At 43.9% G+C, this 16,131-nt stretch overlaps 1 protein-coding gene across 1 annotated transcript in view; it reads left to right on the top strand.

Moving 5' to 3' along the window:
- The first annotated feature begins 56 nt into the window (after positions 1 to 56).
- The window catches only part of LOC306937859 (zinc finger protein 385D-like), a 73,994-nt gene continuing 57,919 nt past the window's right edge, over positions 57 to 16,131 (top strand). The window contains exons 1-2 of the mRNA XM_079521864.1: positions 57 to 172; positions 5,235 to 5,350. Coding sequence (XP_079377990.1) covers positions 103 to 172; positions 5,235 to 5,350 — 186 coding nt within the window. The 5' untranslated portion in view covers positions 57 to 102. The remainder of the gene's footprint in view (positions 173 to 5,234; positions 5,351 to 16,131) is intronic.

Below are 16,131 nucleotides of genomic sequence, written 5' to 3'. Positions count from 1 at the left end.
AGAATCAGTTGGGAGGAGGGAATTCAGAAGCGTTATTGGTGCAGGAGAGAGAGAGAGAGAGAGAGAGAGAGGAGGTGTGGAACTGGAAGACTGATTCATCTGATGAAAGCTGTCTACCTTCACGCAGGTTCTGCACTATCTGTCGGATATCACAGGCGCGTCATGTATTTCGGTATGTAAACGATATAGGTGTGTGTCTGAGAGAGAACAGAACTAGAGGCATTAACACTTGTTGCTAATGTGTTGATATGCATGCTCTCTCTCTCTCTCTCTGTCTCTCTCTCTCTCTCTATCTCTATCATGCACCATGGCTCAGCTGTGCATTCCTACTTACTTCCTAATCACTTGCAAAGCTTCGTTCTTAATTTTAGCAGCTCCGTCTGTCTTCTTATCTCCTAAAATGTGCCTCCTCGGTTAGACTTAACTTTGTTCCCCACGGCAGTACAGTAGTGTACTCACATAGTAGCCTAGTATTTGGGGGAGAATGAATGTGTCCTGTGAAAGGCATCCTCATATCGGATACAAGGTATTCAGGCGTGGATCGACACATCCATGTAAAGCTGCGATCCGGATTCTAATTAAAAACGTTGATTGAATTGGATTCTAACCAATGTAGGAGCATGCAGTGGCCAGTGGCCACCCGCCTACTCTTCCACTAGAGCCCGGTGTATCATTTTTCCACTCCCCTCGGCTCCGAGTAGCCCTGCCTGAAGCTCCTGGTGGACCCCAAGGAAGAGTGGCATCTCGGTGTTAAAATTGTCATTTTTGTCCCCTCCAAAATGTTTAAAAATATATATATTTTTATCATCATTATTATTATTATTATTATTATTATTATTATTATTATTATTATTATTATTATTATTATTATTATTATTATTATTATTTTTTTTTTTTTTTAAGTAAAGTAACTGTAGGCTATACCCAATAAGAACATTTTAAACATAGGCTACAATGAAGGTCTACTAGCCTATATTCTTACAAATTGCTATTAAATTGCCTTCAAAACATCCATATCCCAGTAATTTTGGGGTATAAACAAGAGTTGAAAGTTGAAAATTAAGTCTGATATTGAAGAATGTTATTCAAATATTTTAACATTTTGCATGAAATAGCTAATTTTACATGATGGAGGTGCCCAGCTACATATGACCATATATGGTGCCCAATCCTGTATGATTGATCGATGCTCCAGAGAACAGTGGTGAAAAAAGTAGTCACATTTTTTACTTGAGTAAAAACATATCAATAACAAAATGTAGAAATACTCTGTTACAAGTACAAGTCCGGAATAAAAAATGTCCTTGTTTAAAAGTACAAAAGTAGGCTATTGTTTTTAAGTAATAAGTAGCCTACCAAAAGTTGAAAGTAGCTAATGCTCATTATGGAGAATGTCCCATTGCCATTTTAAGTTTTCAAATGCATAAAAATCATTTGAAAATAGCAGATCTACAAGCTCACAATGCAACTGCTATTTTTAAAATGGCTGATATGTATATTAGGGCTGAAGTGTGTATTGGGTAATGTAGCCTACGTTTTGTAATAACAATCTAAATCTACAAAGTAACTATAGTAACTAAAGTAGTGGGGTAAAAGTACAATATGTGCCTCTGCGTATATAGTGGAGTAGAAGTAAAAGTAGGCCCATTGGAAATTGGAAATACTCAAGTAAAGTACAAAATAAATACCTCAAAACTGTACTTAGTGAAGGGATGTAGTTGTCTGTATGTATGCACAAAAAAATGGGTCAAAGTCAGCTAACAACAGTGACATGAAACGGATGTGAAAAGAAAATGTATTTGTAACAAGGAATTGTACATGTGATTGACTCAAAGTAAAAAAACAAAACTGTACTTACTGTACATGTTACTGTACACCACTACTGCCAGTTTCGTCATGGTTCAGAGGAACTGGTAGCAGTAGTTAGTGTGTGAGAGTTCAGACAGTCAGATACACTTGCAGGGCACACAGTTTATACTGTAATAGTATACAGTCGTTTACAGTTAAACCATTTAGACCTGAGAACGATTCTACAAAATGTCTTCTAAATCCTGACAGTTTTCTTCTGAAAAACCTGTATTTCTATGTCAGTGGTTCTCAAACTATTTCATGTCAAGAACCCCTAGAATAATATGTATTTGGCCTTGCCGACCCCCCCATCTGAAAATATGTTGTTCTTGGGACCCCCAGGAGCAAAGATGTGCTCCTGGGAACAAGAGTTAAAAACGTTCACTCTGAAAGAAGATTTGTGACACATCTTCACGATTTTTCCAAAAATAGCAGATCTACAAGCTCGTAGTGCGGCACTCGGTGCCGCGCTATGAGCTTGTAGATCTGCTATTTTTCAATAGCTAAAGTATAACATAATGCTTAAAACACCAAAATGGGTTCCCGTCCTAAATGCGTTAATCAAGCGTAATGATGGGTGCGTGTGCGCCGTGCGCGCGCCCGCGTATGCGGCTGTTTGATTATTATTGTGATTACAGATGGAGCGGGTTGGTCTGTCTGGTCTCGACTCAAAGCCTAATCAGGCGCAGCAGAACACGTGAACGCAGAAATGGAACCAATGTGCCTCTCAGCAATCAGGAACTCTGCCACTTAACAACGGCAATAATCACAACTTACTAATGGCATCATTAGGCCACCATTCACCAAAGAGTGTGTGTGTGGTGTGTGTGTGTGTGTGTGTGTGTGTGTGTGTGTGTGTGTGTGTGTGTGTGTGTGTGTGTGTGTGTGTGTGTGTGTGTGTGTGTGTGTGTGTGTGTGTGTGAGAGAGAGACAGATTTTGCTCTTGTGGAAGAGTGTGTGTGTGCGACTGTGGGTGCATGCGTGCGTGTGTAGGGTATACTAATATTGTGTTTGCAAATTGCATCCATTCTTGTGTGCTATTGTAATAATTGTATTATGTAAGTCTATGTGAATAATGATGTGTGTATATAACCGTTGCCTATAATTTAGAACAATATTTCTATTTGTGTGTGCGCACGCGCACGTGTGTGTGTGTGTGTGTGTGTGTGTGTGTGTGTGTGTGTGTGTGTGTGTGTGTGTGTGTGTGTGTGTGTGTGTGTGTGTGTGTGTGTGTGACTGTGTGTGTGTGTGTGTGTTTCTGTGTCTGTGTGTGTGCGCGCGCGTGTGCACACCAGTGCACGCAGGCATGCACCTACTACCCTCTAGCTGCGTTTTGCCAGTATCCGGCTCATTTGAATAGTAATTTATTTCTCTCTAAATTAACAGAGCGCTACATTACATTACGGAAGTCTCATGACTTCCTAATATAGAGAAATACTCTTTAACCCATTTTGGGCGGGAACCCCTCTTGGTGTTTTAAGCATTATGTTATAGACCTACAAGCTACGAGCTTGTAGGTCTGCTATTCTTGAAAAATCGTGAAAATGTGGCGCAAATCTTTCAATATATATTGTTTCACAGCGAACGTTTTAACTCAAATCTTTGCTTCTGGGGGGAGGGGGCCCAGAACAACATATTTTCAGATGGGGGGGTCGGCGGCCAAATACATATAATTTTTGGGGTCCTTGACATGAAATATTGAGCACCACTGATACAGAAACATGAGGTTTTTCAGAAAATTGTCATCATTTAGAAGACATTTTTTAAATTTCGACGTCAGGCCTAAATGAGTTAACATTCATTACAACTCCAGCACCGCCGGGGTTGACGGCTTTCTGCTACGACTCAGTGGTTAATTGGTGATGCAAACACAGAGAAGCAAACACTATGCCCCCCTTTGTAGTAGTATAGGCTTATATTGAAGGCATTCACACTATTAGAACTTAAGTTCTTCTAAAAGCTTTCCGTAACGTAGGACTTTTCAATATTGGCGTTTTAGTCGGGAAAATGAGCTTAACTTGGTGACATTACGCCTTTAGAAACCAACGTTGCTGCCTATAGCCTCTAATCCCCATTTGGACAGACAGGAGAGTTCTCTGACATCATTAAATGTGCTTTTTATTCCTCAACGGGAGCTGTGGCTGAAAGTAACATCAGACAAACATTTCTGATACCTAAGCCCAGTGCTGACAGTGATCCTAAGCCCAGTGCTGACAGTGCTAAGGCCACATTATATAGAGGAAAAGTCCCCAGGACCGTTTTCTGTGTTATCCTTTTAGCCTAAATGTCTGACTCTACCTAGTGCTGTTCACATATCTGACTAATAAAGTATGCAATCAATCAATCAATCAATCAATCAATCAATCAATCAATCAATCAATCAATCAATCAATCAATGTTCTCTACTGTAGAGCAGCACAATACAGTATAGTCCAGTTACAGTACAGTAATACCAATGGTTATCAAACATTTTCAAATCAAGGAAGACCCCAAATTGATATACAGGTGTGTATATAAGCCACGGAGACCCCCATTTGAAAGGACTTTGTGGCGTAGACTGGGACCCGTATAAGAGACGATTTGTGAAGGTTATTTTAATATAAAAAAATGGCAAGCTCACAAGCTTGAGCTCATACGTTTTTTACTCAAGGGAAAGTGGGGTCCCCGGACCCCACTTTGAGACGCACTGCAGTATACATACAGTAAACTACAATACAGCATAGTGAAGTATGGTACAGTACTACAGTAACAAGGAAGCTTCTATGAAGTTACACCTTTTTACATTCCTGCTGCAGTGCCGCAATATAATTGCTCCATAATCAAGAGTAAATAAAAACCCTATAGGATCCAATGCAGGACAGATATGGGCGATATTTACAGCAGGTGGACACATTTATTGTTGTAGCTCAGATAACCATCTATATCTTCATAAAGATCCCAATAACGCCCACAGAAGACCAGCTCCAACTGAGTGAAAAAATCCAGATAAAAAAATATCTATAGTACATATTTTCTACCACACAATTATAACAATTTGTCTTAGGGGCTCCCAAATAGCATACAAATAATAATAATTACAATTAAAACACAAACAATCCCATAAATAAATAAGTAACGGTGTCCAAAGCTGCATTAAAAAAAAGTAGTGACATTTTGTGCCAGTGACATATACAGTGTATGGTGACATCCTTTGTGTTTTCATCTCCATATCCATATATCCAGCGATTAAACTTCATTCACCTGCTGTACAGTACCTCACGTCAGCGGGATGTTTTCATTCATCTTAATATTAATAATTAATAATTCTCATTATTTTCTATATTTTTCAAACCTTCCATCCCCGCACACCCCCCCCCCCCCCCCCCCCTCCTATCTCCGTATCCTAGGTAACGTGTGTCAGACCGGTCTGCCGTCATTGGTCCACCCTGGGGTGGGCGGGCCCCAGCCTTCTCCGGAGCCGAAGCCCCTCCTCCCCTTCCAACTGCTCCCCGCGTTCAGCGAAGTGAGTATATGGTGCTCACCTTGCCTTGTTTTGTTTTTTATTAATTGGTTAAAACTCTATTTTCTAATAGCAATCATTGCTAGAGTGTTTATTCAGTAACAAGGGGTCTCTCTGTCCGTGCCTCCCATCTTTTTAATAAACAGAAAATACATTTGCGTTGCCAATTTAAGCCAATCAGGAAAGAGCACCCATGTATCGGTCCCAGTTCCAATTTTGTCTGCTCACTTCTTTGTGTCATTACTTCCAATGTCACTTATCCTGACCTGTATCCTGCATGTTCTCTCTCTCCTGATGGGATGAAAATGGTATCGTGACCTGAAGTTTTGTGTCTGAGCCAGACAGACACTGGGTGTACTGTGAGCACACTTGGGATTCCATGCGCGGCCAAAAGCCGCTCGTTGTCGGCGTCTCTTCCGGGTTTTTGGACAGCTGGTGGATGGAAATGAAGCTCCACCCACGCGGCAGAATGCCGGCTGTCTAAAAACCTGGAAGAGACGTCGGCTATGAGCTGCTTTTGGCATCTTCGTGACGCTCAGGTGTGCCTGCTCTGAGTGAAACTCTATAACAATGATAACTGCCCGAACATTTTAAATATATCACTTACTGCACCTCTGAAATCTTACTCTAGATACTCCCAAGTCATACCAAGTCTCTGTGTAAGTACGTCTGTAATCCACGTAACTCGGGAACCGTTCGCCCCACCGACTTCAAATTTGACACACGCGTTCCACACCCCCACAGGGAGAGCAGTGCTCGGTGACTCCAGTCCGTCGGATCGCCGGTTGTCCAGAACAAGCACAAAAGCCTCTGACCAGGCTCTGGACAAGGCCCGAATCCAGCTCCCACCTAGAACTCCATATATGGAGCTGGCCTGTTCTGACATGATCACACTGGTGTACTGACATCACAATGCTGCGCGGCCTCGCCCTTTATTAGCCAATTGATTACACCTGATCATCCCCGGGCACTGTTCTAGTTGTAATAAAATGAGAGAGAAGGGCTTCTTGTACAAGCAGAGAAACATTTGCAACATAGATATACTGCTACAGTATATATAGGTGACACGTCCCTTTATTAGTAGCCTATACAGTAGTCTGACATGAAATGGGGAGAGAGAGATGGGGATGACGCGCAGCAAAGGCCGTCAAGTTCGGGAATCGAACCCGCAACATGCTGCCAGGCACTAGGTGCCCGGTCCGCTAGCCTATAGCCGTCCGGGCCATTGTTGTTTTTTTTGTCCTTTTTGTTAGTTAGTTAGTTTGTTTTTACTCTCTTAATTCTTTCCACCCAGTATTGGTACAAAAGTTGTGAGATTATCATCAACCTTGAGTTGAGGAAGCATTTAGATTTTTTTTCCCCCTAAGTGTGAAGCCAAGCCTGCTCGCTTGCTGTGTGACGGTGTGAGATTCGAGGCAGGGGACGAGGAAACGTGTGAGAATCCTGCAGTGTTAATTGGCTCAGAGAGTTTTTAAAATGGTGTTAACGTGAACTCAGAGAGAGTGGCTAAATGTACCCTGCAGTATAGTTGGCCTGGCAGCTCATTTTGTGTAGTAGGACTAGGATACGTTTGCAGTATGAATGAATGGTAAATGGTGCATTTATATGAATCACATGAATAGTACGTCTATTGACTCACAATTGACTCACAAAAATGGCCACAGCATCATGTTTCTACAGTAGCTTTAACCTTGGAGTCGCTGTAGTGTAGACTAGAGGGCACTGCTGCATGTCTCCCTGTTGCTCTCTTTGCGTTTTGGAAAGAAGATGAATTGAAAACATTAAGACCACAATCAAGGCTTTTTTTGTGTGATCCTTTTTGTTTTTGCATTGCTTGTGTAAACTAATTGTACTTCCTGTACTCTTTGCAGCTTGGTTTTGTTCCTCATTATTGAATATTTATAGATTTTTCACGTGTAATCAATGTTGCATTTCAAGCAGTACAAAATCAACGCCATTGAACTCAGTATCCCCACACCCATCTTCCCTAACCCACCAATCACCATCCAGTGCCTTCCATCCCAACCATCCCCCTTCCACCATCCTATCAATTAAACAACACAACAAATCCACTGCATCACCGAGTCAACAGGTCCTTCAGATGCAACTTCAATCAATCAATCATTCGTTTGAGCTCTGGTGCTGAAGGCCAGATCTTTGGTCTTTAAACTACAAAGTGGCGGTTCTAGAAGTGCTTTAGCTGAGGATTTCAGACACACAGGGGGAGAGCAGATCAGATGCTGTATTATAAGATGGAGCAAGACCCCACCTAGCCTTGTATGTTGTGAGCAGGATTTTAAAATCAATTCTAAAAGAAATTGGGAGCCAGTCTGTAGAGAAGCTAAAATGGGTGTAAGTAAGTAAGTAGCCTTGCCGAGCCATGAGGCCTCCTGTTTCTGTAGCGTGAGGCAGCTTGATGTACAAGTACACCCCCTGGACATGACGCTAGTATGTCGCAGGGACTTATACCCCCAATCCAACCCTTGATGCTGAGTGTCAAGCAGGGAGGCACTGGGTCCCATTTTTAGAGTCTTTGGTATGACCCGGCCGGGGATCGAACCCCGACCTCCCAGTCTCAGGGCGGACACTCTAACCACAAGGCCACTGAGCTGGTGTGCTGTGGTCGAATTTCTTGGAACCAGTTAAAAGGAATAAATAAGAAGTTTTGCGGTTCGACGCTTTGTGAAGATTTATAAAAACTAATTTGGCAAGCTCACAAGCTTGAGCTCACACGTTTTTGAAGTGGACCCCCTGGAGCCCCCCCTATAACTGCTGCCAGTGAGCAGCCGTGGATCTCTCTGGCATCTGTTTGTGAATTAATGTACAGCACTTTGGATAGAAATGCAGCATTTACTCTTTTATCTTATTCTATTACCTTTATACTTGTACCACGTCTAAAATAGCCGATCTATATAAGCCCAGAGCAGAATGTTGTGAGAGCAGAATCAGGTATATTCTGGGATCCGGGGTGACTCTGTGTAGCCGGCAGGGGGTCTGCTGGAGGCAGGGGGTCTGCTGGAGGCAGGGGGTCTGCTGGAGGCGAGCTGAAAGACACTTTGGACCCCGGCCCACTCTGAGACCCTCTATAAAGACACTTTGGACCCCGGCCCACTCTGAGACCCTCTATAAAGACACTTTGGGCCCCGGCCCACTCTGAGACCCTCTATAAAGACACTTTGGGCCCCGGCCCACTCTGAGACCCTCTATTATACACTGACTGATAGGTTGGCACTTTTTCTTTCCTTTTCTACACACTGTCTCTGATTTCTGATTGTTTCGCTGGCGTGCACAGTGCACACGCTGGCGTGCACAGTGCACACGCTGGCGTGCACAGTGCACACGGTGGCGTGCACAGTGCACACGGTGGCGTGCACAGTGCACACGGTGGCGTGCACAGTGCACACGCTGGCGTGCACAGTGCACACGGTGGCGTGCACAGTGCACACGGTGGCGTGCACAGTGCACACGCTGGCGTGCACAGTGCACACGGTGGCGTGCACACGGTGGCGTGCACACGGTGGCGTGCACGTTGCCTACCTGTCGGACCTTTTAGATGAGAGAGAGAGAGACAGAGAGAGAGAGAGAGAGAGAGAGCATGTGAATTCTATGGGGGAGAGAGGTGTGTGTGTGTGTGTGTGTGTGTGTGTGTGTGTGTGTGTGTGTGTGTGTGTGTGTGTGTGTGTGTGTGTGTGTGTGTGTGTGTGTGTGTGTGTGTGTGTGTGTGTGTGTGTGTGTGTGTGTGTGTGTGTGTGTGTGTGTGTGTGTGTGTGTGTGTGTGTGTGTGTGTGTGTGTGTGTGTGTTCTCTGATCTGATGTGCATGTTCATATTTGTGTGTTCATTGGCAGCATGGAGTTGTGCGTGCGTGCACACACACTCACACATGCGTGCATGCTTGGCCACATATCACACTGTGGGCAAGTATGCACGGATGAGTGAGTGTATGTGTGTGTGTGTGTGTGTGTGTGTGGGGGGGGGGTGTGCATTCCGATTTGTGTCTGCGAGCACATGTCTGTGCAATCGTGCATGTGTCTGTGTGTGTATGCACGTGAGTGTGAGTGCGTGCGTGCGTGCGTGCGTGCGTGCGTGTGCGACCACACTGTCACCTGATGAGGAATGAATTTGAAACACACTTGACTGAGGCTGTACGTTCCCTCCTGTTCCGTTTCCTTCATTTCCTATTTTCCTCTCTCTCTCTCTCTCTCTCTCTCTCTCTCTCTCTCTCTCTCTCTCTCTCCCCTCCCCTCCCCTCTCTTCATGCATTTCTCCGTCTGGTGCTTTTCGTTTCATGTTCGCCACCCAAAAAACCCCACGGTGACCAGATGTCCCCGCTTGGACCAGGATTTGTGCCCGTACGTTTCAAGCTGTGTACCTGATAATCATCTGTCCCCACAATTATCTGTGCAAATTCTCAAAATGTCTAGCTTTTCAACGTTCACAAAAATCAACAAAGTGCTCTGCTCTTCACAGCAATTTAAATAATCAAGGTTCGAGTTGCTGGAGGGGAGGGGGGGAGGGGGAGGGGGGTCCATGCGTCTGTTTTTGGTCATTTATTTTCATGGCCGGTGGGGATATGTTTTACTTTGTTTCATCCTCGCTCTGGTCACTCTGAGTTCAATTACACCTTTTGGGGAAATGTAGACTTTCTGATAGTGATCATAAAACGTGTTTCACGATGGGACGCATTTAGGGATGGAGCTCGTTAATGTTTATTGATAACGATCACCTTATCGATCAGGCTTATCGAGACGGGTTCTTATCGAGCCCACTATCGAGCATTTCCTATTATTTTGTGGAAAGACAGGAGACAATAAATTCTGAACAGAACCAGTATCTTTTACTAGGGCCTTCAAATACAGTACATTTCTAACAGGCAATTGAACTTTTTACCAATAAAATATTAAAGAAACTGTTAAAAGTGTTATTTTGTTTACCCTGGCAGCGCTGGTTGGCAGGTATACTATCAATACACTTTTAGACCGACATGTTTGTGCCAGCATGGATGATTACATTTATTTCTTGATCGCCTCTTGCCATGATTGTTTGAACATGGGCCGCTATGCTCGATAACAGGCTTGATAAGCCCAAAGCTTATTGATAACGCGTACTCAATAAGCTTGTTATCGGATTTTATCAGGTATCGGTTATCGAGCTCCATCCCTAGACGCATTGTGAGCTTGTAGATTGGCTATTTTCACAATATTTAACCAAGCTCAAATATGATTATTTTGAATTATAGCCTGAAAAGGTTGAGAACCTGAGGCCAGAGAAGCTTATTGTCAGTATCAGCTAGAGCGCAGGAGTCTATCCCCATTTCGCAATGTGCTCTAGACCCCAGTGAGATGAATTTCTGAGGTGGAGCGCAACACCTACCATCAGCTCCCAGTACTCATAGTAGTTGGCCTACCCAGTACCCAAGCCGGGCTGCGAGTTGGCGGTTGCCAGGGACCGAACACATGACCTTGTGCCGGTTTGTCACTATGTGTGCTAAGCACATACTGTACATAATTGTATTCTTGTGCACACATGTGCAGATTGTGCACATGTGTGTGGTTGGCAACCGTTGGCTAGACCAGGGGTTCTCAAAGTTTTGTGCTTTGGCCATGTCTCACCGCGCTCACGCCAAATAAATACTGAAACCAGATATAATCATTAAGGAACGTTTATGCATGCACTATGTGTACATGCATGTACACATAGTGCATGCATGTAATAAAGAAACATTTTCCAGCCATTCAGTTGCAACCCCCCCCCCCCCCCCCCCCCCGGGACCCCCCAAAATAATTTCGGGACCCCCAGGTTGAGAACCCCTGGGCTAGACACTACTGTCCTTGGGAAAAACAACCACTTTTGAACCGATCTAAATTAAAATCTGTGTTGTTGTTGATCACAGCTTGTAATTATTGTAATTTCTTCGCGCCCCACCAGTGGGGCTCCGGCCTACGCGTTATTATGAATTCCACCAACGTTATGGGATAGACCCGCCTAACCTGCCCGATTGGCTCCCTGGCAGGGATACTTTTACTGAGGTTAGGTTTAGGTCTTAAGGTTAGGTTTAGGCATAGTTTTACTAAGGTTTGGGTAGAGGCTTAAGGTTAGGTTTAGGCATAGTTAGGTTAGGTTAGGTTTAGGCAAGCCATTAGACTTAAACTAAAAAAATAAAAAATAAAACAGTCCCCAACAAGTGCAATATCCCCTAACCTTAATCCCTATAGAGCGTCGCAGTCCCGCCCCCTACCAGGGCCCAGGAAATGATTCTCCGTTCATTTTCCTCATAGACATTTCAAAAAGTATTTATTTAAAGACGTTTACGCCGTGGACAAAGCCAACTCGAGTCGTGACAACTCATGACAACAAACAAAAATTTTTGGGCCGAACAAATACTTAGAAAGAAGAAAAAAATGGCAGGTTACAACACTTTTTTTGTTGTTTTTCTTCTTTGTAATTATTTGTTTGGTCCAAAATATTGTGTTTGTTGTCATGAGTTGTCACGACTCGAGTTGGCTTTGTCCACGGCGTAACCGTCTTTAAATAAATACTTTTTGAAATGTCTATGGGAAAAATGCATTGGGAATCATTTCTTGGGACTGCGACACTCTATATGCTGCTAAGGACTCCTGTCGTGCAATATCTATGTCTCTTATGAACTGACAGTGATTCTATTGGATTTTAGGATTTTAGTAGCCTACTATCTATCTATCTATCTATCTATCTATCTATCTATCTATCTATCTATCTATCTATCTATCTATCTATCTATCTATCTATAGTTGCAAAAACGAGAACTGTCAATCACAGCGACTACTGGCCAATCACTAGAAAAGCAGTGGTATCCATCATAAGCACGTCCACAGCAGGTTGAGAAGCACTTGTAGACGTTGCTTTTCCGAGGAGAGGTTTCTCAGACGTGGTGCTGTGGCGATGCCTGCCTTACTGTGTTGGAGTTGAAGTTAACGAGAACACCTGTGAGGTCGGCGTGACATTTGTCATCACCAGGTGTCATGATGCGGGAGGGGCTATTATTTTATGTATGAGTATTGTGGGCAGAGATGAATCATCACAGGAACAGTTCTTCCTTCGTATATGACTCATGTGGGTGGAAGTCAACCATCACGACCACACTGGAAATGGCAGCGCAATAGAATTGACTAATTACCCACCATTCTGTAACGACGGCACACGTGTTAATGTTTGTACAAGTGTGTGCTATTAATAAATCAAGGGCGCAAACTTAGCAGTCAGGTGTTTTTTGCCTTTTTTGTGGAATAGTGCGATCGCTTGGAAGACGTATAAGCTGAAAGCTGATGAAAACCACATATAGCTTCATTTATATTCAGACATAATGGGATAAAATAACTGTTTGGTCTGACAGAGTTTACACCGACAAGTGATGAACAGTTTCTACTGTTTATATACAACACAGTAACATCTAGCGATGTATCTTCTCAACCTCGCATCACTAGGCTTTCACAGCAGAGGAAAGCTGTTCTAAAACTAGCCATGTGATCCGAGGCAGGGTTGGCGAAAGGGCCTTTCTGTGTGGAGTTTGCATGTTCTCCCCGTGTCCCCTAGGGTAGGTACTCACAAAAAACATGCAGTAATCCTAGTCTCTAAACTACCTCCCCCTGGCCAGCCGGGGCGCCTGATGGAGGGGAAAGGAATTGGTCGGAATAACATGCTCCTTCCACGCGCTACGCCCGGCCGGGGAAACTCTCCCCTGTCAGGTGAAAGGAGGCGGCTTGGACTCCTCATGCATAGAAGGAAGCATGAGGTCAGTCCGCTGCCCCCCCCCCCCCCCCCCCCCCCCCCCCCAGGTTGGCAGAGGAAGTGTAGCGCCCAGGATTACATTAGATAATTGACACTGGGTGAAACAATGTGTTGCAAAATCATGGGATGAAAATAAAAATAAACTCACTCTTGCCACTCTTAGTCTTCAGTGCGACCCACTACTTTTATAAATGTCGTTGATGTGAGAGGATACACCAGAGAAGTCAGAGCACGGCGGTTACAAAAAGTTTATCTATTGGAAAGTCGTAAACTCTAGATATAAACCCATCAATTCTTCAGATCTCAACTTAATCTGGTCTCTGCACGATTGTACACAGCAAATAAAATGTTACAGATTTGTAGATTAAATCCATTTATCGACGAATTCCTATGATAATTTGCCGAGTGAGAATGGAGGAATGGCAAATCATTGCAAAAACAATAATATATGCATCTCTCACTTTCAGAGTTAGATTAATACTGCAGTGAGTTCCCATAGCGGAGAACTTGTTTTGAGGCATTTCTATTGTATTCTTTCAGATCAGATCAGTTTGGTAGAGAGAGGAGCATATGGTCTGAGTCACCAGCAGTGAGGATTTCGACAGCAGATTTTTATTTATTTATTTTTTTATGTTTTTTTGTGGCTTTCGCCTTTATTTTATATATTTTATGGAGGGACAGACAGTAGGCTGACAGGAAATGGGGAGAGAGATGGGGGGGAAGACATGCAGTTAAGGCCGTCGGGATCGGGAGTCGAACCCGCGGCACACTGCCAGACTGGATTACCAGCCAAGGTGCCTGGACCGCTGAGCCATGACCCAGGCCTCGACAGCAGATGTTGATTTAGTTTTAGTCATATTCTTTTGAATACAATGTAGTTTTAGTCATATTTTAGCCATCTGAAAGGTTTTAGTTTTAGTCTAGTTTTAGTCGACTAAATACTGTAAGATTTTAGCCGATTGTACAACCTCACAGTTGCGCCGAGCTTGTAGATCGGCTATTTTTGGAGAGCGACATCCAAGCACAACCATACCATACCGTACCGTACCGTACCGTACCGTACCGTACCGTACCGTACCATACCATACCATACCGTACCGTACCGTACCATACCGTACCGTACCGTACCGTACCATACCATACCATACCATACCATACCATACCATACCATACCATATACCATACCATACCATATACCATACCATACCATACCATACCATACCATACCATACCATACCATACCATACATCAAAAACAGCTCACACTATGCTTGGAAATGCCAAAGAGTAAACCAAGCATAAAATTAACTTGTCTTAGATCTACTGGATCTCTTCTCCGCTTTTAGTATAGTTTTGCCGAAATTGCCAATATAGTAGTCTTAATCTTGATGTGTGATAGAAAGTTGCAGCTGGCCTCAAGTTTTTTTTCTTTCTACAGAGGCGCTGAAGCATCAATCAATCATGTGTTTTTGTTTTGTTCTCCACTTTGTTCTCCACTCCACTCCTCTCCCCCCCCACACAATTCCTGCGCCATTCCGGAAAAGGAAGAAAAGCTCATTCTTGCCGTTCACCACCAGTTCAGTCAACTCGGGGGATAGTGGCAGCGGTGGCCGAACGGATTGCGGAGCGGTCTTGATACCGGAAGGTCGCCAGTTCGAATCAGCGGTCCGACACGTTAAAATTACCACCGCTGAAGTGCCCTTGAACAAGGCATTGAACCACTACGATGAAATGTTCTATGAGCAGGGCCTGGCTGGAAACAAGTTCTTGAGCTTAGCCCAGATACCCTGGGTAAATATAGTAATCATTTCATTTCATTGAGAGCAGGTGGAAAAGAAGCAGCTTGGACTCCTCATGCATAGAAGGAAGCATGAGGTCTGTCCGCTGCCAAGTGTAGCGCCCAGGTTTACATTAGATAATTGACACTGGGTGAAAAAATGGGTTGCAAAATCGTGTGATAAAAATTATGAATAAAAATAAGGACCCCTAATGGTCCCCGGACCCCACTTTGGGAACCACTGCTGTGTGTAGCGTACATTGCTCACATACAGTATACTGTAGAATACATGGCTCAAGTAGAGCTGTGCATGCGTGTAAACCTCCCCAGTGTGCTGTACCTGCCCGGACTAGCTGGCAAAATGCTACGCATCATTTGTCTTTGCTACAGTTTGTAACCCCCGTCCTTTTCACACATTGAGCAACACTGCAGCAGTGTAGCCGGCTACGCTTTGTTGGCACTTTCATAACTAAAGTCGACTGAGAGTGAACAAAATGTAACCATTATTTTTTGCACTGACTCTCAGACTTACAAATGAACACTGAGGATGTGACTGTGAATTATCAATGATCTCTGTGCCAACTGCCAAGAGCCAGCGGCAATAGCAGTGTGTTGTTCAGTAAGGTAACAACTATTAATTGGGCATGTGAATATCCACTAGGTATGTGTAATGTTAAGCAGGTAGGTAGGCTATGTGTAATGTTAAGCAGGTAGGTATAGGTGTAATATTGTCTAGGTATGTGTAATGTTAAGCAGGTACTGTACCTACAGTAGGTGTAATGGGATTCCTCCTCTTCTATGTAAACAGAGCTGCTGGTTTGAACTTGTGGTGGGCGGTAAGTAAGTGAGCGCAGAGCTTAACTCGAGCTGCCTGCCTTGTTATGGGAATGCGAATTGTTTGACGTGTGTGTGTATGTGTGTGCACGCGAGCGAGTGTGTGTGTACAGTATGCTTGTCTGGCCCTTTTCGAGTGAATGCAGAAGTGTTTCTGTGTGTGTGTGTGTGTGTCCACCTGCCTTGCCTACCCTGTTTGTGTGAATACAGAAGTAACTTGAGCGGGGTGTGTGTGTGTGTGTGTGCGTGCGTGTAAGTGCCTGTATGGCTGTGCCCTGGAGTTTGTTTGGCGCCCACATGTGGGTTGCCATGGTTACTATAGAGATACAGAGTGTGTGTGTGTGTGTGTTTGTGTGTGTGTGTTTGTGTGCGTGCGTGCGTGCGTGTGAGCTAGAGGCCTAATTCATTT

This window comes from Electrona antarctica (assembly GCF_951216825.1).
Source record: "Electrona antarctica genome assembly, chromosome: 15".
NCBI lineage: Eukaryota > Metazoa > Chordata > Actinopteri > Myctophiformes > Myctophidae > Electrona > Electrona antarctica.
Note: the sequence above shows the minus strand (reverse complement) of the source record. Positions and strands in the feature narration are given on the sequence as shown.